Below are 25,693 nucleotides of genomic sequence, written 5' to 3' on the forward strand. Positions count from 1 at the left end.
CACAAAGTATCCTTGGGTGAAGGGGATTCAAGTTTATTCAAATGAACTGCCACGCCCTTTTCCAAGGGGAGATAATCATGAATTTGTTAAAAATTAATGGCATTTTTAAAAAAGTCTTCTTCTCCAGAACCACTGGACCAGGAAAGATGAAACTCATGTGGAAGCATCCTCAGGTAGTGTAAATTCAAGTTTGTTCAAATCATGACCCCCGGGGCAAGGGTGGGGCCAAACTGGCCAACCCACGTTTAACATAGGAATATATAGGAAAAATCTTTAAAAGTCTTCTTCTCCAGAAACACTGGGCCAGGAAAGATGAAACTCATGTGGAATCATCCTCAGGTAGTGTAGATTCAAGTTTGTTCAAATCATGACCCCCGGGGCAAGGGTGGGGCCAAAATGGCCGACCCAAGTTTTACATAGGAATATATAGGAAAAATCTTTAAAAATCTTCTTCTCCAGAACCACTGGGCCAGGAAAGATGAAACTCATGTGGAAGCATCCTCAGGTAGTGTAGATTCAAGTTTGTTCAAATCATGACCCCCGGGGCAAGAGTGGGGCCAAAATGGCCGACCCAAGTTTTACATAGGAATATTTAGGAAAAATCTTTAAAAATCTTCTTCTCCAGAACCACTGGGCCAGGAAAGATGAAACTCATGTGGAATCATCCTCAGGTAGTGTAGATTCAAGTTTGTTTAAATCATGACCCCCCCGGTCAAGGGTGGCGCCAAAATGGCCGACCCAAATTTTACATAGGAATATATTTGAAAAATCTTTAATAATCTTCTTCTCCAGAACCACTGGGCCAGGAAAGATGAAACTCATGTGGAATCATCCTCAGGTAGTGTAGATTCAAGTTTGTTCAAATCATGACCCCCGGGGTAAGGGTGGGGCCAAAATGGCCGACCCAAGTTTTACATAGGAATATATAGGAAAAATCTTTAAAAATCTTCTTCTCCAGAACCACTGGGCCAGGAAAGATGAAACTCATGTGGAAGCATCCTCAGGTAGTGTAGATTCAAGTTTGTTCAAATCATGACCCCCGGGGCAAGGGTGGGGCCAAAATGGCCGACCCAAGTTTTACATAGGAATATATAGGTAAAATCTTTAAAAGTCTTCTTCTCCAGAACCACTGGGCCAGGAAAGATGAAACTCATGTGGAATCATCCTCAGGTAGTGTAGATTCAAGTTTGTTCAAATCATGACCTCGGGCCCTGGGGATAGGGTGGAGCCAAAATGGCCGACCCAAGTTTTACATAGGGATATATAAGGAAATCTTTTAAAATCTTTTTTTCAAGTACTTCAAAGCTATGATAAGGGATATTTATATGGAATCATAGGTAGTGTAGATTCTAGTTTGTTCAAATGATGAACGCCTGGAAGGGGGGGGGGGTAGTAAATTCAAGCCCGATGTGCTCAGGTGAGCGCTGTGGCCCCTGGGCCTCTTGTTATTTTTAGGAAGAAGTGCTAGAAAACTTTGTTTTGTAAGACAATGGAAGATTCACCGAATTCCAGTCCTACACCAAACTCACTCTCTTCAGGATTATCACAAAAAAGAAAATTATCCCAGAGATCTCGATCTCAATCCTGTGATAGTGATGACAGTTACAGTATCAATGAGTCTCGATCTCAATCTCATGAAAGAGGGAATAGTTACATATCTGATGTTTCCAAATGGGATTTTAATACATTAGAATCGTTTAGGATTATTTATGATGAAAAAGCGACAGAATTGACATAGTTAACTAAATGTGTTCTGGAAAACTTGTATTCCGTGGAATTTTATGGCATCAAAGATCGTGCTGCATTTTGGACTAAATTACTTGAGATTAAGGAATGTCTGATCGAATCAACTAAAAAATGTATGAGTCGCTTCAATGAAGATCTTGAGTCTATCATAATGTCACCTAAAATTGAAGAAATTGAGAACTGTTTAATACATGCAAGGAGAAACATTAAAGAGGAATTTATGTCAATGAGAATTGGGTCTTCCTCATCAGATTTTCTATCAAGGTATTTTTTTTACTGTGCTTGATACTTCACAGGATGTTATTTATATAGTGGAAATACTGAATTGTTAACCTTTTGAAAAACTCTGAAACTATTATCATGGAGATCTTTACCCTTTGCACATGTGCCAAATTGGGCTTTTGTACATTTGGTATTCTGCTACAGTCAAAATGTCAATATTATATTATTTATTTCTATAGGCACCTGTTTAGCCTTTGGTATGCTGGGATTACAGAGTTTATTGAGTATTACTCCGACTTTATACAAGGATTGATCTCTGGACAAAGACCTGGGGTGGAGGGTGCCTTCATTCAGCTTGTAACACTCTTCAGCAAGATACTCCTGTTGAACCCTATGTGAGTTTAAATGTTACTGGTTTGAAACAAATTCAGAATATTTGGAGCTCTTTTATGTCAGTGTTCTAGTCAAGTTTTTTACTATTTGTGTTTAAAATGGCTATAAATTCCCATCGAGTAACAATCAAAATGTCTAGAATTCTTCGATTCAATTGTTCGTAAACTGCTGAGGCAAACATTAATATTTTGATTGAAACTTAAAAGGATTGTTCTTTCTATGTTGTCATGTTGCATGAACTATGCCAGACTTCCTTTGTATGCTAGATGTGACCCATGAATGAATGAATTGATAAAAATATTGGAGCAGATCTTCTTACCGAATAAGTTGAAATAACTACATGAACTGCATACATGTATATTGTATCTTTATCTGCATACATGTAGCTGATGTATCTACATAGAAACATTTTGTCTAGCAGACATGCTTTTGATGCCTAGATCTGATGTACATCTTTCTTTAGATGAATGAAAAGGTTAAAAGTTTTTTAGCAGGTTTGATTCCCAATGAACTGTAAATTGTACACAGACAAGTAAAATAATCATGTATTGTTTCATATAGGGATGAGCACCACATTCATTCATACAGAACTAGAGACACTTAAACTTGATTACTGCCTGCATTTTACATCCATTTTATTTACATTTGATAATTTCATCCTTAGAGGAAAAAAAGATTCCATATATTAATGAGATACCAGCTGATATTATTGTAATATTCAATGTCTCAGAACATGGTACAAGTGTGAGGTATTTTTAATGAAGTGAGTTAAACAATTAATTTTGCAGGAGGGGAGATGCTTGGCAGAAAACAGAGATGAGGCTGAATGGTGTAGACACAACCAGTTCTCCAGATATCAGGTACACAGTGCTGGGAGAACCTACACGGTTTACTACAGGTTCATCTCTAATGACAGGAACAGTGGGAGAGGTTAGTGTGAAAGGTGCATGTATCATCTATAGATTTGTTAATGTATATCTAATTACCCACTTTTTTGAAAGAACTCTCTTGCTAAATCAAGTTCATCATTTGACACTTTTATGGATCTATAAACTGTTTGATCCAGAAATGCACTAATTTTTGAGACAATTTAAATACATTTAGGCCCTATTTCAAGAGAAAATTAATCTTCTGCTCAAGAATCACTCGGTCAGGAAAGCTTAAACTTATGTGGAAGCATCCTTGAGTAGTGTAGAATCTTAAATTATGACCCCAGACGGTAGGACGGGGTCACAATAGGGAATCCAAGTTTTACATAGAAATATATAGAAAAAAAACTTTAAAAATCTTTTTCTCAAGAAACACAGGACCAGGAAAGCTGAAACTTATGGGTAGTGAAAATTTTAAATTGTTAAAAAGAAGACCCCTGAGGGTAGGGGAGGGTCACAATAAGGGATCCAAGTTTTACATAGAATTGTATAGGAAATATATTTAAAAATTTTCCTTTCAAGAACCATTGGGCCAGGAAAGCTGAAACTTATGTGGAAGAATCTTTGGATAGTGTAGATTCTAGAGTATTTAAAAGCATGACAGGGAGGGGGGGGGGGGGCACAATAGGTAATACAATTGGGGAAATCTGGTAAAGAACTGCACACCCAAGTTAATAAGGTAACCAATGTGGCCATTGTCCTCCTGTTTTATTTTCAATTCCAATAAATTGAGCCACTTTTTCTTCATGGATTTCTGATTAAAGATATAATTCATAGCTTTTAAAACAAAGCTCATATAAAAAATGTCATTTCAGGTGAATATGTGGCCACAGTATAAAAGTGATAATGTCGATGACTTTTGTTTCAGAGACGAGAAGCTCCAAAACCAGTCTGTTGAGAATATGTTAGGACAACATGGAGGGGAGCTTTTAGTGGAAGTTATGAACTCTGCTATACCTAATACCTCTGTAGGAATAATCTGTGTTCAGACCAAGGTTAGTAATTTTTAATGAATTTTATTACCGGAATTAAAGGCCAATTGATTTTTTTCTGATCACAGTATGTCAATTGCACATCATTGTCTCAAGCCATGGTCCAGAGTCTGCATATAGCTCTCTCCTACCCGTGGCTGCTTGATCACAAAAGTGTCCTAATTTTGAATATATATGCCTTTCTATTGTGACTTCATATTCAGTCAATGACAAGTTTTGTTTCCATCGCAATAGAAATCAACAAGTTATATCAGCAGCAGTGTACGAAATTCCCGTCCGCCCGCACGCCCGAGACGTACTTAGTCGGGAGCGGACGTATAAGTTTTACTCCGCATCAGCCCGCTCGGGCGCACTAATTTTACCTATTCCCTCCATTTTTTTTTTATTGCAGATTAATGTTTTGGGAAGGTAAAGACCATATATATCAACGTTAATACAAACCATAATTCCCTCAGAGAACAGAAAATATATAAAACTAATCAATAAATCTGTGAAGATATGTAGAAAACTACAATCGTCTTTTAATCTGAATTTCCTCTGTTTTCACCCATGAAACGTTATTTTCTACTTCCCACTGGTATATTGAGCATTTTTTTTTAAACTTACAGGATCAGACAGATATCAAACACATTCACAAGTGTTAAATTAAAAGAATCTTTGTATAATGTTTATGTTGTGTATTCTAGACCAATAAAATATATTTATTCATTGGTTGTTTCGAGTAATTTTTATTTTAAATTTTGATTAAATCAAGGATAAACTTAGGTAAAATTAAATAATATAACAATATTTTCACCCTTTAATAATTTTATGTACTGATCAATAATTAAATAGAAATAATTATATATTCAAATTCTTTTTAACACATAAGTTTAATTATAATTATGTTAAGTGTTAAAAATTGCTCAAGTACTAAAATTTAAGTTAATATTTTTTTTTTCTTTTAAATTAAATCAAGCAGACTCATTTCATCAAAAATGAGTGTGAATATAAACGTTGACATAATTAAATATCTAATTATCGTGGCCATAAATGTAAAAAAAAAAAAAAATAGGGGAAAAAAAAACGACAGTACTTAATGTTTTATTTTTCCTAACTTCATATTGAAAGTAATCAAATGAAAAAAAATTAATCTTAGTATTTACTGTGCAAGAAATTCAATTAGATTTGAAAAAAATGTACAAGTTTGAGTGTGTGTACTCTGAAGTTTATACTGAATTTTATTACGCGGGCCTGCTAATTTTCAGCAGGGCTGACAGACTTTTTGAGTAGTCAGCCCTACTGGTCCACCTGAATTTTTTCCGAGTTTCGCACACTGTCAGCAGTATTTTGTACACTGCTATAGGGTATTGAAAGGTAGCAGAAAAGGTCAATTTCTGACTATGCTTTACTCACATTGGTCAATACTTTATAGAGCTATGAAATATTCCCGTCTTGATAACCACAGCCAGAATGGGAGAGGATCGTACATTTTGGCCGTGGTTTGTGACGATGATTGCACATCTGTCTGTCTATTTCTTTTGACAGTTATAATTTACAAGATTAATGCTATTTTAACAGTGAAAGTGTAACATGACTAAATGTCCCATTATCCTTCTTTTGACACAAGTGTTAAACAGAAAATAATCAACGTTGATATGGAATGAAAAATGTTAGAATTGCTTGAAATGTTACTTTTTAATTTCATCATTCAGTTAAAACAGTTCTTTGTTACTCAAGACATTATAGCTAAATGATTAAATTATTTTAAAAAGTATACAAGGATTTTGACAGCAATTTCAAGCAATTATTACTTTAAACAGATAAAGTACAGTATTTCACTACTATATATACCAGCACATGAACAAGTGCTTTTGATGCTAGTACATGTATTAAATATACCGAAATAAGTTCATAATTTTTTTGTTTAAATTGCTGGTATAAAAAAATGTAACTAATATATGGATATTTTAATATTGCAGATCATTTTCACACGTTTGGATTTGAGCACTGAACATTGTAGAAAATTAAGGAATGCTGATAAACTGGAAAATGCCAGAAGTAGAATAATTTATTCAAGGCCTTACAACTTCTTAGTAAGAAAAGACAGAGAAGAAATTTTAGATACAATGCTTCAACTTGGACTGCTATGCAGAGTTAGAAGTTTATATTATCAGGAGTAGTACATGTAATATACACATTTGTTAATATTGTTAATGAATAGTTTAACATGAAAAGTACTGCAAGACAAGCTCTTTAGCTCCTGAGCTTGATCAAATTGCTTGAGTTATGAATCCTGAAGTAATAATTACATACACAAGCTTTCAAAAAATCAACAAAATAATGATCTATAATTTATTGTTGTATAATTTTTTCATTCTCAAATTCTTCTTACATCTGTGAGATATGATTTATTAAAAAAATATCTGTAACTTTGTACAGTTTGTAAACTTAAGGTAAATAATGCATTTTTAAAAATGTATTTAATGTATAGATTTATGATTTACATATTTGTACAATATAACATCAATAAAATAGCAAATGGTTAAGTGATGTTATAATTATGATTTAATATTATTAAATCCTCTAATTTGTGCATGAATATTATGTAATATTGATTCTTTTACCGTGGAGTTTGGCCTACTTTTAAAAAAACTTTAACCTTGACCATAACGTTTGAGTGGTCAAGGCTAGGACTTTCATAATTTACGCATGTAATTGTGACAAGACCCTTCATTGGGTACCAATTATGTTGACTATTTGATTTTGACCTTGGAATTTGACCCATTTCAAAAAAAACTTTAACCTTGACCATAACTTTTGAAAGAACTTTATTCTGTAATAACCAATATTTGCCCCCGAAATCAAACTTTGATAGAGATATATTTAATTAAGTTCTTAAACAGGGGAGTATATGCTGACTTCAAAGCACTGAATATTTTCATAAGTAATGACGCCATATGTACGTAATGACGTCATAAACATGACGTAAATTTCATTTTTTTATGAATTTTACAGAAAAATATACATATTTCATCGATATTTTGAGTAAAAGTCACCGAACCCATGTGTGTTCAGGATCAATATTTTGATATAATGTGTAGAATGATAATATCAATGAAATATGTCAATATTGTTCCTGAAAAAACTTGCGCTCTATAAATTTTAAAGCTAAAATTGTTGAAATTCTGTCCTCTTTCTGAAAAAGGATATAAAATCGGACTAGTTTGTTACGTCATAAAAACAAAAATTGTGAATACACTGCTTTGACACTATAATATTTTCTGTTAATTTATATTTCTCATTCAATTTAATGAATTCAGCACATTTCAGGAAGTTTCCAAAATTTGACTTTTGTGGGAGCAAATATATGCAATATACCGCATATAGTTCTTTTAGGGTTAGGGGTATGTGATCTTTCTTTATATAGCTACAACTTTGACATTGACCTTTAAGTTTGACCTACTTTCGAAAAAGCATCAACCTTGGCCATAACTTATGATCAGGTGGTGCTAGTTAATGGGTTATATTTACATTTGCAACTGTTTTCCTTTTTATAACATTACTAAAAGCAATCTATAACTGTAGGATTACAGGTACGGGGTCAAGAGGTCATAGATTTGCGTATGGATAAACGTTTGATGTAATTTCTCAGTGACGTCATGGAGGGTCGACTCGTGTTCAGTGGATTACATAGTTGCCGTTGGGTTTGAAAAATAATGCATTTCATACGTTAAAAGTCACAATCAGACAAATATAAAGGATCATTCTCTATAAGGATCATTTGCGGCCTACAATGACTTCAAATTTTCAAATAGTATTTTTTCCCTTAAAAATTGCATAAATCACTAGGCTTATGTTCCAATTTAATGATAAATATCGGTTGGTTAATGATATAATAGTATTTTTATTGATATAGGGTCACAAAGTAAGGTACTGTCGGTCCGTATTAGCATTAGAGTAATGGGAAAACTCAAGAGGGTGGCTGTGTTAGATAACTCGTACGCATGTCATAACCACCTTTAACCAACACCAACATTTGCATGTAAATTTCTAATCAACATATAAAGTGACTACTAAATTATGAATTTGGTTAAAGGTGGTTATGACATCCAAATAAAAACTTTTCGCTTCATTTTTAACGATATTTGCAGAAAAAACTAACTACTCATAATGAAGGATATCAGCTTATGTAGATTATTTCTTTTTATGAACTTTTAGTTAGAGTACAATTTTCTGATGATTTACTAAGACTTATATCAGCCATGCATATTTACTAAAAATAAATGTGAAATTTTTACTTAAAAAATCTAAAATCAAAGGACTGAGAAAACTGGATGTCATGAAATTACAAGTGGGGACATTTCATTGAAATGTCTAATAAAAATTAAGAAATGAAAACTTTTGTAGGCTATAAGGTGTGAATATGAGTTATCTTTTATATCTATAATGATAGTTTAGTTTATCTTTATATGCTACTTGTTTGAATTCTGTTATCAGTATTGCATATATTCTTTGTATTTCCTAATGAGTACTGTATGTGTTCTAGAAATGATAAAAGCCATCTTTATTGAAGCGGTAAAATGCATTTCCTATTTGTATTATAGACTTCTTTCCTATGGGTACACACATAATTTTTATATGGACACTTTCGTACGAGTAACATGTGATCCATATATTGTTAACTGCATGGGTCTTAATAGAGAGGACTCAATCTATTCATCACACTTCTTTGATAGCATCGATATAAGTTACAAGAACAGTAGTCCTGTCTAAGAAACAATAAAATGGTAAGGAGGAGAGGGGTTCCCATATGTAACATGTAATTTATAATTGAATGTTGCTTTACCCCATTTAAGGACTTTTCAACTAGATAAAGAGATCGTCCACTTAAGGTAGAGTGTTTATGCATAGTTGCATTACTGACCAACGCCTAACGCGGGACGGGACCTTTTTTTAAAAGATAATATCCAAAAGACCCATGACATTTACTTCAAATGCTAAAGACTTAGGTAGGGAACTGTCACTATCTGTGTAAAACAATTTTTTGACGCTGCACTGGGAAGGAGACTGAATAGGTTTCAAGAGTGCGAAAAGAGCATCAATCCCTAATGGTCCATTTTGTACCTGGGATGTTGTAGAATCTTAAGTCCGTATACTAGTATAAATGAAAATTTCTTATATGCATAGTTGAAGGAACTGTTAAAATTCTACTCCATTTTATGTTGTGCCGTTCGAAACGGGGGGGGGGGGGGGGGGGGGGTTCTCAACTTTTATACATGTAAAAATACGTAAAGTTTAGATGGCATTTTAATTAAATATATTGTGCAACACGAGTAATTGAATAAAAGCAAAGTCGTTTTACGACGATATTTCATTTCACTTAGAGATGTATATTTTAATGCAACCGCTCTGAGTTACATGTATATGTATTGACTATTTACATGTATATGGATAGTCAACATGTACTTGCATTGATGTTTTTATGCTGTTAATTCTTTAGTTTTTGCAATTGTTGAATTTCTTTTCTTAATCACTACTTCAGTTTTACTTAATCACAATCAAAATCCACTCGGTGCTTTCAACATTTGATACATAATTTTTATAGGTCAATAGAAACTTAGAAACCTCATTTCTAAAATGGTTATTTTATGCGTAGAATAAGTAACACATCTATAGAAATGAAATACAATTACAATATAATTATATATGTTATAATACTATTAATAAAATGCTTTTTTTTAGCACCATACAGTGTGAATTTCGTAAAGATTTACGTTCGAAATATGCAAAATGAGCATGCATCGGAATTCTTGTCATAAAAAATATCTTGAACCTTAAAATCAAATCGTCCGATTCATTACTAATGTCTGATGTATTTCCTACATAAATAAACAATTTTTGATCATTTGCATTCAGAAACATAAAAAAACTTGATTTGAATAGACCAATCCTCAATTTTTCTTTAACTGACGGCCATTTTTTATCTCTAAATCACGTGACTTAGATGATCGATGTTGAAAAACAAACATCAAAATCATGAACTAGAATGATTATAGTTACATAAAATCACATTTTAAAGTGATTTTATCGTAGGCCGGAAAATGGCCTTATAGAGAATCAACCTTTTAATAAGTCACAAATGTAAATATAAGTAATAAGGTATCATTTTAAAACATCTGTCGGGCTATAAATACGGGTTGGTACAAGATTAAATTCATCATAAAGCCCTTCGGGCTTTATGAAATTTAATCTCGTGACCAACCCGTATTTATATCCCGATAGATGTTTAAAAATGATACCTTATTTCTTTATTAATATTTCACAAGTGTATTTCATGTGAGAACACCTTACTTTGGGAACCAACATATTCGATGTACATATGCATTTCAGAAAGTTCAGCCTTTGGTATAAGTTGCCATACAGGGGCATCAGTGTTTCACAAACACATCTTGTTTTCTACAGTTTAGGTAAAGATTTTGGCACATCCTCAGGTCATAATTATAAGCAACCTTTTTGTGAAGATGAAACTCTCAACATCACAAGATTATTCTCCATGAGAAAGATACCGACCCAGAAATGAATCATGAACTTTAACTATAACTGCCTTGAACTTACACAAATGACCTTGGGTCAAGGCCTGACACCCCTGGGGTCAAGCAATCTTTGTGTAAAATAGGAACCCACCAATTTTATCCTAAAGAAAGATATGGACTGATTCCAAATTATGAATATTTTCTTTCAACGACCTTGAACTTGCCCAAATGACTTTGAGTTAAGGTCATGTCACACCCTGGTCATGAACAATTTTTGTATGAAGTTGTACATTCAAATATTCCACCATAAGAAAGGATATGGACATGGCAGACGGACAGCCAGATGGACAAGGTGATCACTATATACCCCCAAAGTAATTCACAAGACTGAAACTCCTATTTTTTTTTAAATTGCCTTTGGTTTTATGAAATTACACATAAAAAAAAAAGAAAATTGAAGAATCGATATTTTACGTCTCTGCCGGAAAGTTTTACATTAATCAGCAAGATATTGGCCTAATGATTATAAGTTGTATTTAAGGTAAATTTTGTACACAGTTTTTTATGGTGAAAATTTTTATCTTCTCTTGAAAATTTATGCTTAATAGTAAAACACTACAAAAAGTACATTTCAGGTCAATAGTAAACAACCAAGCTAATATGATGTACATAAATATTATCAAATTGGGAAAAAAATTAAACAACACAGAAACAGATAAAAGCAAAAGCGAGTCAGTTTACTATCAAAGTTCATGTAAGCGTGGTATAAGATAATTTATCTATGATTATTAAAAGTCATATGAATTGTTTTACTGATAAATCATTGCAGCCATAGTTTAGTTCACGCCGTTACAAGGAAAAGATTTAACAGGTAAAAATCACATTTCCTCCTCCTTCTTAACACACAATGTCATATGTTAACGTGCATGCTGTTTTACACTATAGTCTGTACGTTTAATTATTCAATAATATTGATTAAATTTTACAATTTTTTTGGGAATCTGTTAATATGAATCCTAAATTTTGTGCCCAGGACATGATTAGATGTGGTTTCTGTAAAGACAGAGTTGTACAAATGTACTGTAACTTTTGTTACATGAATCTGTGCAAGATTTGTATGGTGGAACAAACCTCTGACAAGTCCAAGAAGCATGAAGTGGTGCCTTATGATTCGAGAAAATCTTATCATGTCTTCTCACTGGAGACACCAGAAGGTGTATATTGTCCACCAGAAAAACCACTGCTTGATGAACCAGAGGTCATTGCCACGAAAAATACAGGGTATATCCTACGAGGCGTTACATGTTTAAGTGATGACGAAGTCTGGACATGTGGACAAGACAAAATCATGAAACTCTACAACCTCCAAGGCAAACTTCTGAAGTCAATCCAAACCAAATCAGGAAAGTGGCCAGGTGACATCACAGTGACAGAGAGTGGAGATCTAATTTATACTGACCCAGATACAAAAACCGTAAACATAGTGAAGAATAAACAGATACAGGAAGTGATCAGACTACAGGCGTGGAGACCTTACCTGGTGTTGTCTGTAGTACCTTCTCTGGTGACCTTCAGGATGTACAGTGAACGTGGACAATCAAAAAGTTGTCCGTTACTCTGGCATCAAAGAGAAAAAAACCATTCAGTTTGATAGTGAAGGTAAACCTCTGTTTTTCTCTGGCTACTTTAGCAAAATTAAATATATCATTGAGAACAGGAACCTTGATATCTGTGTAGCTGACTATGGAGCCGGTGCAGTAGTGGTTGTTAATCAGGCAGGGAAATTCCGATTTAGATACACTGGTCATCCCTCATCTCCATTCAGTTTGATAGTGAAGGTAAACCTCTATACTCATCTGGTTACCTTAAATACGTCAGTGAGAACAGGAACCTGGACATCTGTGTGGCTGACCAGGAAGCCAAGGCAATAGTGGTGGATAATCTCGCGGGGAAATTTCGATTTAGATACACTGGTAATCCCTCGGCTACCAAGGGTTCATTTGATCCACTTGGCATCACAACAGACAGCCAGAGTCAAATCCTGACAGCAGATTGTTTTAACCACAGTATCCACATCCTAGATCAGGACGGACAGTTTCTCTGTTATATTGATAACTGTGATCTAAAAAAACCCATGGGCATATGTATAGACACTAGAGACAACCTCTTTGTGGCATGTCATTGTGGTAAAGTGAAAATCATCAAATATATGTAAACAATGTGTGTGCTGTAATTTTATTTTCATTAAGACTGCAGAATAAATGAGGACATGATTAAAACTATATTATGTTTACTATTTACAGCTGTTACGGTATACCATATGTGAAACATCTGCATTTACTATTTAAAAAAAAACAAGATGTATACCAACAATCTAGAAATTATAAATCTTTGATATTTAATGCAGTTAACAATTTATAAATACTTTATCAAAAGATGCCCTAACCTTGGGCTTTAAACTAAACATAACAAAATACTTATTTTAATTATTATATTTATTTGGCGATATAGGCCACGGCTTCATTAAACAAATAAGGGAGCTCGGCATCAATTCTTGCCTTGATTGGCACCCCCAAAAATAAACAAGCGTAAATGGTGAGCCCAGGAAAAAACAGATGCTCGCCTGCTTGGACAATAATTGCAAAATTCAATCAATTGTGCGCCAAGTCATATATTAATAATATGGGTTAGGCACTACTGGTGAGCCAAACATCCGCCACGAGCGTATGCTTTGAGCATTGGCTGCGCCACCAGTAGATCAGACAGTAGGGGGGGGGGATGGTATTTTTAAAATTGATAATAACACGACTAATGTGTATGTCTCCAAATAGTGTTATTTATGACAATAATCAATACTTGGTAAAATAAAATGACCAAGAAGATAAGAAGACTTTATGTTGATACAAATACATAGACCCTCAACAGTCTATGGGCAAGAGCAAAAAATTACTTGGTGCATGACAGTACAAATACATAGACCCTCAATAGCCTATGGACAGCAAATAAAAAAGTAATCATAACTAAAATCTTAGTCTTGGCGCAGCCATGAATGGCCCAATTTCTCCATCTCTTGGGGACACGTGAACTGAGTTGTTAATCAAAGAGACTTGCAAAGCCTGTTGCAATCTATACAAAACAAGTTATTACCCATCTCAGAAAGGTGAACCTTATCTTTAGAAAACATGCCTGTGTTGATCCTATGTAACTCTGGGTACCTGATGTACTTCCCCCAAGACCTTTAACAAGTGAGTAGCCACATGACTATTTACTCTGACTCTTATTCTCTCCATACATGGCAGACTGGTTGATACCCCCCCCCCCCTCCAATGAAGACGTAGCAGTACTTGTGACCATATTAATAAAGTTGATGGTAGCAATTTTGCTAATTTTTGTAACACTTCTTTTAATCTGAAACGTAAATCAGCTGATTTCCCCCCACTATACCATGGAATGTTATTACCCCCGCAATGAATAACTAACATGTGAGGAGCATTTTCTACCTTAAGTAAAGTTCTAATTTTGGGTAAGATGTCTTCCAACTTCATACCCCCTTTGCCTTGCCAGAATATGGTAGCATTGTGCCGGTCTAATTCTAAGTTGGTGCCAATACTGATTTTCTGGCAAAATGAAATGCATGTTTAACATGTTTAACAATGGAAGACCCAATGATCCATATTCTCTTTACACTTACAAAGATTTGACAACAGAAAAATTAACGAGATGTATGATGCTAGAGTTATTAACACGTTCATTCCTAATGTACTTGTACAGACACAGATTTCCATCTACCCCTACTGGCAATGTCTTTTTCACTGGCCCCATTGGCCCAGGCAGTTGAAGCTGCGCCTATGCGGAAGGAGTGCGTTTTATAAGTTTGCTTGCTTAAACCCAATTTTTCTAAGGCCATATTGAAAACAGATGACACCTGATACTTGGTCACTGGACTACCTGAGATGTGGCAAAAAAATGCTGAAGGGATGCTAGGTCTTAGGCGCATAAACGATAAAACTAGGCGCACTGGGCATACTGCTCGCAAAGTGGCCGTTAGTGAAATTTTTGCCCCCTCCCCTCTTGATCAGTTTTGGAGTGTTTAAGGACAATGATGACTTTATTGGTCTGTTTGTGGTAAGTTACTTCCCCGGCTTGAATGGTATAACCAGGTTCATGCACTGAATTTTGAACCAGCTCCCCCATTCTAAAATAACCAAAAAAGGGCTGTTGAGAATATGGTGGAGAACAGCAACGTTTCATAATGAGATTTGCATATTGTGGGCAGCCAATTAAGGATGCTGGTGAAAATTGTGAAAATGACTGGTTTACGTTCATCGACGTGGACATATTTTCTGCCCAGCCCTACCAGAGTTTTTCTGAGTAAGAATGATTGTGTTGGATCAGGAAGGTTGTGAAGTTTACAAAAATAGATATCCAAGAAATGTACGACTTAACCGTGTTTGGGGAATATTGCTTAAACGATAGGTCGGAGACAAAATCGGCTAATTGATTGTAATGGGGAGGCCACTCTTCTGTGTCAAAATAATGCTTGCGAAAATCATTGAAAACATTTAATGCTGAGTTATACAACTTCTTTGTACTCTCGGAGATGGAATAGCTTAAGAGCTCGCGAGCTCTATGTCGCAAATCACCTGCAGAAATGACTTGGGTATTAATGTTGGATGATCCTCTTCCTCTGGGAAGCTGGCACGGAAACGTGACCACTGCTGTCGAGAGATAGAATCTGCTTTGATATCATGCAGGCCTATGATATGTGTTTCCTTAAACTGGATGTTATGCACTAACCCCTGAAGAACCAACTTCCTAAGCAAACGCATGACCCTTATAGTTTTCGATGTCTTAGAATTAAGAATTGATACCAGAGCCTGCTTGTCAGTGTGAAGAATAACTTTTTTGCCGGTCAGTTTTTCTCCCCAGATGTCAAAAGCCATTGCTATTGGTACTAATTCTAAAAATGTAATGTCTTCAATGATCTCTTACCCTTTCCACTGTGATGGCCATTGCATGAATGCCCATTGCTTACCTAAAATAGCACCACAACCTAACTCGATATTCCCTGCACTATCAGTAAACAACTCCATGTCAAAATTATTTCACCAATCTACAGTTCTGTAAGAAGTGACTCCATTGAAACATTCCAAGAACAGTAGCCAAGTTCTAATATCTGCACTCATTTCTAAACTGACCCTGTGCTTGTGATGTGGCTTTGACAGCCCACAAGTAGCATCAAAAAGCCTTCTAACAAAAGCCCTACCAGCTGGGATAGCCCTTGTACAAAAATTCAGTAGCCCTGTAAGAGCCTGAAACTCCTTCAATGTAACCTTCTTTTTAGATAATATATAACAGTATAAGTTAATTAACTGGTCCTTAAGCTGCCCCAATTTGTCTGCTGGTATCCGAATTGTCTTATCTTGAGTGTTAATTTCTAGCCCCCAGAAAGTCAAAATATTTGTAGGTTCCACAGTTTCTTCATGCGCTAAGGGGATGCCAAATTCGTGACAAATGGAACTAAACATCGTATAAGCCTAGCACAATCTTGGCTGCCGTCCCTACCTGCAAGAAATCATCTTAATAATGAACCACATTGTTGCTTTTGGCCTGCTGTTTAAGTACCCATTCGTAAAAGGTAGAAAACTCAAACTTGGAACAGCTTACAGAACATCCAAATGGCAAGCAATTATCTACAAATATCATACCCCTGAATTTTAAAGCCTAATAATTCATAATCTGATCTGTGAATTGGCAATAACCTAAATGCATTTTTTATGTCTAATTTAGCAATTTGTGCGCCTGGACCTAATTTTGCAAGCATGTCTAATGCATCGTCAAATGACGAGTAATTAACTTAGCAATGCTACTTACTAATAAAATCATTTACGCTAGATCCTGTAGGGACAAGTGATGAAGCAATCTGTAGGAACCCCCCTTTTTTACCATGTCCACTGGAGACAACCTAAGGTTAGGTAGAGGGGGCTGATCGAATGGACCTGCAACTCTGCCTAACATGATTTCATTAACGACCAACTGAATAGCTTCATACTGTAACCCAAACATGGATTTAAGATTATTACAGTCAGTGGCCACTCGAGGACCTTCGTAACACAACCTAAATCCATACGTAAAACCCTGCAAAAGTTCTAAGGCTACCAAGCCAAGTGGGTAATTTGCTAATAATTCGCCTAATCTCGGTACATTAATAGGGCATGCTGCAATATTACTGAGGCCTATGTGATTGGGTATAAAGTGCTCTAATAGTTGAACTTGGTGCCGTGGGTCTCCTGGTAGCTGAGGCCGCCATGGTTAGATATTTAAACTGTATTACAATTAACCAATCAGATAAAGCAACTCCAAAACCTCCTCCAACGCTGCCAATGGAGAAACTTTTATGTATCTGATTAATAAATCGTTCGATTACGGCATATCAAACACTAATAGCGTGGTTTAGGTTTACGAGACTAGTAAAAGAACATCTCCCACACAGAGAGTTTGCAAAGTTATGATAGATAACACTGTTATTACCTTGGAAATCTGTCTCGAAGCGGGAAAACCCTGTTTGTTTACAACTTTTGTTTCTTACCTCGTGTATTTTTATTATACCGAATAGGGTAATTCTTTAAATGTGAGAAAAAGTACAATCTGCTTGGATATAACGACATTGATGTGTTTGACGGGGAAATTTTTTTGAGGTATTATACACTCTTACATTTTTTATATTAAAAAAGGGGGGGTATTATCCATACTTCAGGTGCCTGTGGTTTCCACTGGATCTAGTTTGACCATCTCCTTGGCTGGCCTTGGCCCTATCATTGCGCTTGGCGCACCTTCTTGGTAAAAGCGTCGACGCATGCTATCTTTATGGCATTGTCGTTGCCTTGGGGTGCTCGTTATGAAATACACACACTCATTTAAATTTTGCAGAAACTTGAAATTTTGCAGAAACTTGTTTTTTTGCGCTCGACGTCACAGGTTTTAGTGCTTGGGTTTGGCTAATACCCCATAAACCCCGAGAACAGGATGGCACTAATACAAGGCCAGGACCGGAAGGATACGTCCAAAAATCGAAATATTAAAAAAGCTTAATGGCACTTTGATAAACGGATTTAACCTTGAGTGGTTAAATCACAATAATGTTTGAAAAATATATTTTTTTTGCATTAAACATGTTAGATATGGGGTTTTTGGTACATTGAGGAACAAAAAAGAAATGGTACCAGTGGTGACGTACCTTGTGGGTGGGGGGGATGAATGTGAACTAAGAAATAAAATTTTATTTTAATTAACATAAATTACTACAGAGTGTGAAGAGGAAAGCTGTAAATAAATACAGACGAGAGAAAGCTGTCTAATCCGAAACATAAATAATCCGACACACTGTGAATTCTGACGTAATATTGTGGTCCCAAATTACTATTTTCCATGTTTTTTACCCTGTGCAAGCTGACACCCTGCCTATTGCGACACAATATTTGTCTTCATGTGTAGGTCGGAGTAGGCAGGTTTCACTCTATACTTATCAGTTTTAGTTTATGCATTTTAAAACTAGTTGCGACATCTGAAGTTACACTGTTTTAAATAATTGATATTCATTTATTATTGCTGCATTCCTATCCATGTTTAGCTTCAAAAACTTGGTTACATCATTTAATCATGTACATTATGTTCACTTGCACGTCTGTATAGTAAATAGAGTTGTTGCACTTGCCTGCATGATTTCAGTAATTGGTTTCATTTCGCTAAATACCAGTATACGAGTGGATAATTGTATTCAGCGGAACAGAATGGAACACAACGAAGTTGAATGCTTGAAATGTTATGGATGCAAACACAAATAAAAGAAGTTGTAGAACCTAAGAATCATTACTTGAAATGTCTTGACTTGATGTTGTTACGGTCGCATTTATTCTAAAAACAAATGTCATTTGCACTCTGTGTGACAAAGGAATGGCGGACATCATGAATACATGGTATCAGGAAGACCGCCATATGAAAAATCAAATTCTCAAGAAGAATGGATAATGACAAGAAAAAAAACGAAACAAATGGTTGTAGCCATATTATTATTTTATGAACCGAAATAAAATCATTTTTACTGCATTTTCCATATCTTGAATGCTGTAACTGAGCGGTTCTAACGTGATCAATTTTCCCCAAATTCAAACAATAGAAAAGCAATTGTTTGTTAATTTTAGTGTCTAACAGTAGGTAATAAGTGTATTAGCACTTTGAGTAACTTAAAGCTAGTTTGGTAAAGTATTAAGCGCATTCTTAGTATTTCTTATTTCAGACCAGAATAGGTCCAATATGACTTGCACTTTCCCCTTAAAGATACTCGTAAACATGTATCTCTTAATGTAATCAGTATCAACCATCTACATTATAGTACTGTTTTTCTGATTCCCCGTTGACATGCGAGTCGTGATGATGTTTACGCACTTTCATCATCAATATTCATGGAAAGAATGAATTCTTAATCGCATATATTGCTTTATTGTTTTTTTACAGCGATTTCTTTAGTAAACTTTTGTGGAAAGTAATAATTTTTCATTAAACTTCAAGGCTTTGTGTCTTAATTCATTTAACAATTTTGTTTCACACAAAAATCGGCGTTTATATAGCGTTTGCACGTATATCTTAAAATAACAAACACAGGAGATCTGAAGACAAAACAAAAAACTGTAGGTGGAGCTAGATTGGCTTTCCATACATATAAAAAGGGAAAAGCTGACTATTGACAACATGGCGGCAAACTGTGAATTGTTGAAAGAGAACAAAGAAATATGAAACTTACTTTTGAATTAGATGGAAAGTATCGATCGCCATAACTGCCTTATTTGGCTATTTCATGAGAAGATGGTGCTTTATTATATAATGCTGTGGTTATTTTATATGAAGGGGGTGCTTTATTATATTACATTGTGGTTATTTCATATGAAGGTGGTGTATTTTATACTTTATGTCGTGGTAAAGTCCTGATGAGCTTATGCTTTACCCACTGCGTTGGCGTTAGCGTCGGCGTCCCAGGTTAAAGTTTTAGGAGCAAGTCCATTTCCTAGTAACTTTAAGCCTACCTGAAGCAAACTTACATGGCTGATGCTTCTAGGGGTGGACACTACCAAACTTGATTCGGATACTTGATCTGACCTACTTTTTTCAGATGAGTGACCACGTTACACTTTTTGGAGCAGGTCCATTCCCAAGGAACTATAAGCCCTTCCGGGCAAAACGTGCAGCGATGATGCATCTAAGAATGAACAAACACTATTAGACTTGATTTGGATACTGGATTTGACCCTATTTTTTCAGATGAGTTACCAAGTTAAAGTTTTTGGAAAAGATCAATCTTCAATTAACTTGAAGTCCTAGATACATGTATCTGCAGTATTAACAAAGTTACAAATATTTGTTTAATTTATTACTATACAATATGTACATGTTTTTCACGCCAGACACGTAGAAATGTGTATACGATGCAAGGGTTAAAACAGAACTTGCAAGAATATTGTTGTCAGGATAAATACATGTACTAATATGAAGAAAATATAATGTGAGATTTGCATTACTTACACTGATATCATTAGTCGAGGCGATCTTCATAATCTTTGATTACGTATGTTTTATTTTATGATGGGGATATTTCATGTGAATGTGCTGTTTTATGTGAAGGTGGTTTTTTCACGTCATGAAGGTTATTTGAGTGAAGAGGTTTTTTTTTATTTAATGTCGAGATATTCTTTTAAGATTAGGTTTAACACTTAGTTTAACAGCTTAGGGTACATTGATACTCTGATTAGAGAGATAACTCTTAATGACACAAATGTCTTTCATTCCTTTATAAGTTTGTCAAGGTTAAGTGCCTTTTTTCTCAAATTTTGCCCCGCAAGCCATGCTATGATTTTTTTGTATCTTATTCAGCATATACATTTCCTTTGAAAAATCATAAAAGTTAAAGAAAAATTTCATATGAGTGAGCAGAGGGTTTATGAACCTTAAACTTCGAATCTGTTTAAGTAGAACAAATAGTCGATGTAATCAAAATCATTTTTACACACCATGTTCCTCTTTTTTCCTTATGCACTTTGTTTCAGGTTTATGTATTTTGTGTATTAACCCTTTAACTACCAGAGATTTTGCGTTTCTACTGCAAAATTAACTAAAAATTTTCGATTAGAAATTTAAACATTTTCTAGCCACTTTTACATAAAGTAACCTATATATTTTCTGAAAGATTAGATCCTAAAGTATTTGATTATGTAGAGTAAAATGACATCGAGGTTGCCATGGCAACGAATAAGACCCATATTTGCCAAAATATGTCTTTTTTTTCCTTTTTACTTCCCAGAAATACAAACAAATTTACAAATAACTCTTCCATAACAAAAGATTTAGTGATATTATTATAACAAAGCATATTGTTAATTAGTTTTTAGTTATACTAGTCAATTCTATTTGAAAGAGAGGGTTTGACAATTACGTATTGTCCGTCATATGTAAGCAGGGTAAGGTCTTCTTGTACAGCTGCCTAACTGAAATAAGCAATTTTCAAATCGCTTTCCCTCTTACAATTTTTGATTGATTTCAATTAAATTTAGTACACATAGAGAGAACACTTTCATATACAATTTTAGTACTTTTATTTCAATGAAAATTGTTGCCATGGTAACAAACAATTGGAATTTTGAGAAGTCTGCATCTTTAGGATTGTTACGATTTCAATAAAACGAAGAAAAATACCGCGTATTCAATACCATTCTGCACACTGAAATTGCAAATAACGTTACAAAAATATTGACTTTATAAAACGTTGATCGAAGGGTGATGAGGAAGAATATTGCAATGAAGATTATTTCATATTCGTTAGCTAAATGTTGATTTGATGTCTTCAGAATTACGCGAGAAGATATCTCACCTTAAATACCCTTTTTCTCCGTAGAAAAAAGCCATATATCTAACATTGATTGATTGTATGTTGTTTTACGTCCATTCGAATTTTTTTCACTCATATAGAGATGACACTTCATACCGACAAAGGCAACAAATTTTGACCTTGACTCGGCACTCAGGGCCATAGAGAATGAGGGATCTTTATCATGTCAACGCCTCCTGTGGCATGGGACCTCGGTTTGTAAGGTCTCATCCGAAGGGCCCACAACTTTCACTTTTACTTCAAGTGCTGATCACTTGACGAAGAAACAATTTCTACCCATTTTATATCGACTTAGGTCAGTCACGGCCGAGATTCGAACCCACGACCTCCCTATCACGGAGACGTTACGCGCGATGTTGGTGAAGTTTGACGTTACGCTTTTATAGCTCTACGGAAAAATTGACGTAATGCTTCCTATTGTGTTACTTACTAGACTGATACCCTATCGCTATCTCTTTTTACTTGAAATACGAGTTTAAAAAGTCATAGGCTATTTGTAATTAAACTAATGAACATTAAGGGCGCTTTGGATTTGTATATATCTGATAAATTTTATTAATTACTCCAAGGCAATCTTAAACGCATTTTCATGTATTACCCTGAAGCAGAACGAATTTTATGCGTCAAGAACATCCACTGGACAAATGTGTTGAACCTCCTAAATGTTGCTTAAAATATTAATTAATGGAGTAAATTTATTAATCAGACATTCAATCTAATCGTTTAGAGTAGCACATTTTGAAAATTCAATTATTCATGTAGTCGATGGGGAAAACAATATAATTTAACGACTCGAAAAAAGGCATTGTGTTATTTTTGCACGTCGTTTTAGACGCTGGACATTTCTGTTGAACTTGTAGTCTAATTACTAGCTGCAAAGCATGAAGTTTGATATAAACATCAATGAAATATCTCAAACCTATAGAAAAAGCACATTATTTTGATATATTTTGTTTCTATTTAAACTTTCTTGTTAATGAGTAAATTTATTGGTTTTATTCATATGCACGTTTTTATTGAAAAGCGTTACAGATTCTTCACCTGTAAAAACTATCGCTTTATATTTCCTGCCAACTTTTAATGCAAAATCGTTAATAAAGTCACAAAGGACATGGATTGCTCATGTTTTGTGAGGAAAATGAAAATTCTAGATTCTCTTTTGAACGCTCTACACACAAAAAATGTGCGATCCCTGCTAAAAAATGTAACGCGTTACACGCTTGAAAAATACCTTTTTTGCGTTATAAAATTCTACTTTTTGCATAAAAATTATTTAGATGTTATTTTCTTACTAGAATCAGGTAGTTCTGTTCAAACTCTATCCATTCATACTAAAATCATCCATATTGCGAGTATATTTTTAAAATCACCGAAGTATTTCATAGGTCATATTCTAAAATTGTAAAATAGCACCAACATCGCGCGTAACGTCGGAGCGATAGATACTGTCGGTTCCACAAGAATAAAATTTCGTGCTTACAGATTCAAGCAATCTGGATCCGAGAATTCCCAACAACCTGTACTCGAACATACAACATCACTAATACATCGAAGAGACGGCCACAGCGCCATGGAAAAGAACTATGCACACTCCCTTTCGAGTCCATCATACATTTAACATCCTTTTAGTTCAATTTAAGTGTGAATTTTAATTTTTAGTAATCGATTTGTTAATTGCTCTTACCGGTAAATACAACTTTTTTAATAAGGGGGCTATAAAATGTTTATTTATTGAAACGTCACCAGACTTTAAAATAGTACTTAGATTTCAAAATACCTATGGATATGGATAAATGATCCTTCATTTTTCCATATGTTAAACTAATACAGCAAAACTCCCTGAGTACGAACACGGATATTGCGAATTTACGGATATAGCGAAGTCATCTTGGATCCCAAGCTATATAAATTCAATAAAATTCTGATACGGTTATAACGATTTACGGATATAACGAAGTGATTTCATAGGTCCCAGTGACTTTGTTATAATCAAGTTTTGCTGTATTGTAAAATAATATATTTATAAATTTCTGCAAAGATACCCACTTGTGAATCGAAAAAAAAGTTTTAGAATGAATTCTTTGAATAACAATTTACCGTTAGTTTCTGTTGTGAAAAACGCAAGTTTTGCCAACATTGTTGAGCTGATTAAACTTGCATTGACTTATTTATACAGCGTTTTAAAAAAAATGCGACTTTGATATTCAGTAGCGCATTTTCCTATTTTCGTGCGATCATCTAGCAAATATTCTACATACTTGCTCGGTTTTATTTATTTTTTGTAACAGTATAATCAACTTGCTCAGCTTCCTAAATGCACATACTTGTAATCTGTAAAGGATATGGAGATAACAAACATTATTCAATATAAAACAATACAGAATAGGAGCAGAGCAAACACGGACCTCCAAAACATCGGAAATGGGATCAGGTGCCATGGAGGAGTGAGCACAAAGGACTATTCTATGAGGGATTTTTTTTAGTTAATCCCAAGTTCTTTAATTTGATCAAGTTTGATAAAGACTTGTTTTTAGGTCTGTGTGGACTAAAAAAATTATTTATATAAATAATAGTTCCTAGAAGTATGTTATAGATAAAGATGTAATGTCAAGCAGACTGTAAACTAAACCCTCCACCCATCCCCAGGGAATTGGAAAAAAGACTATTCCATAGTGAAATAAAAAAAAATGTACTTGGTAGCGAATGTGCGCACATATAGCAAAGTGTGATCTTTTTGCATCGTGATTTATTATAATTACATGTATAACGACTTACGAGTGTTTATGAAAAGAGCTTTTTACTGGTCAAGTGAAATGCATAGGCATCGGAACCGGGGGAGCTAGGGCTTAGCCCCCCCCCCCCCTCCTCCACTTATTTTCCAAATATATACTGAATATAGACATTGAACATTGCTTCGTAGGTCTAGCCCCCACTCCCCCACCCCTACTTTCCACTTTTTATTTATTTTTTTTTATTTTTTTTTTTGCTTGTCAGGTTTTTTTGAAGGTATAATTTTTTTTATTCACTTAACCCCCCCCCCTTTCAATTTGCTTTCCGACGCCAATGCATTTAAAAATGTGAAGACAGCAACCAGTCATTTACCTACATAAATCTAAAAGGCAATACAAATTACAAGAATACAATACAAGTTTGTGAGCAGGAAAAAACCCAAGGGTACATGTATATGTTCAATTGCTATTATGTTTTATTTAGGAGGTAGAAATACGATCAGTGCAGGCTTATTTAATGCAATTTCACCGATTTTTTTTAGGAACGTATGGTTTTTATGCTTATATCTGCGGTAGAATACATACACATCTAAAATGTTGCTCAGGTGACACACACTTCGCTTTTTCTAGTGTAAAATTATCTAACCACGGCCTAAATGTTAGAATAAGATCAACTTCCATTCTAGAGGCAAAAAGAGTGGCCTCTCATGGCTTGAGGTAAAATTACAGGTGTATAAATCACAGTACTTAAAATTTTCACGACGAACGCATATGTTTAGAGTTCATATGTGACATAAAACCATGCATGCAAGTACATTATGTACATGTATGAAAATATTTATAATATATACAGAGGCATAGATTCCAAGAACGCTTTACATTTCTGTGGAAAAAAAATATACTGTGAAATTGAACCTGAAATATAATGTGAATACATTTAATTATTAGAGAGGTCAGTGGGTGCCCTGTATCCATCTCAGTATGGTTTACACAGACAAACGAGTTTCGTGCAACTCAGTGACATCTCTCTGTTTGAAAACGAATTTTTCTTATTTCTTTTATTCAAGGTCGCAGTGGAAATGTCTGAATCTGAACACAGGGACCAGTAACATGCTAAATTTGAATTTACGTAATGACTATAAACATGTATATAGTAATTACGTATAGTCAAATTTAGCATGTTTGTGGCCCCTGCATGTATATAACCTATCCTGTTGCCTTCATAAAAACC

At 34.7% G+C, this 25,693-nt stretch overlaps 2 protein-coding genes across 3 annotated transcripts; both read left to right on the top strand.

Annotated features, from left to right (window-relative positions):
- Window positions 1-1,459: 1,459 nt before the first annotated feature.
- Window positions 1,460-6,582, top strand: LOC134240848 (uncharacterized). 2 transcript variants are annotated; one of them, XM_062722918.1, is made up of 5 exons: window positions 1,460-2,010; window positions 2,208-2,363; window positions 3,150-3,297; window positions 4,106-4,285; window positions 6,244-6,582. In XM_062722918.1, exons 1-5 carry the CDS (start codon window positions 1,862-1,864, stop codon window positions 6,442-6,444), a joined length of 834 nt encoding a protein of 277 aa, XP_062578902.1. In that variant the 5' UTR covers window positions 1,460-1,861; the 3' UTR covers window positions 6,445-6,582. The 2 variants fall into 2 exon arrangements, with proteins under 2 accessions (XP_062578902.1, XP_062578904.1); XM_062722920.1 differs by having other exon boundaries at window positions 3,150-3,291; window positions 6,244-6,580.
- A 5,224-nt stretch (window positions 6,583-11,806) lies between these two features.
- Window positions 11,807-13,012, top strand: LOC134240847 (uncharacterized). Its single transcript, XM_062722917.1, has 2 exons — window positions 11,807-12,349; window positions 12,593-13,012. Exons 1-2 carry the CDS (start codon window positions 11,807-11,809, stop codon window positions 13,010-13,012), a joined length of 963 nt encoding a protein of 320 aa, XP_062578901.1.
- The last annotated feature ends 12,681 nt before the right edge of the window (window positions 13,013-25,693 follow it).

This window comes from Saccostrea cucullata, unplaced genomic scaffold, assembly GCF_032062105.1.
Source record: "Saccostrea cucullata isolate Sc308-1 unplaced genomic scaffold, CSIRO_AGI_Scuc_v1 ctg4569, whole genome shotgun sequence".
NCBI lineage: Eukaryota > Metazoa > Mollusca > Bivalvia > Ostreida > Ostreidae > Saccostrea > Saccostrea cuccullata.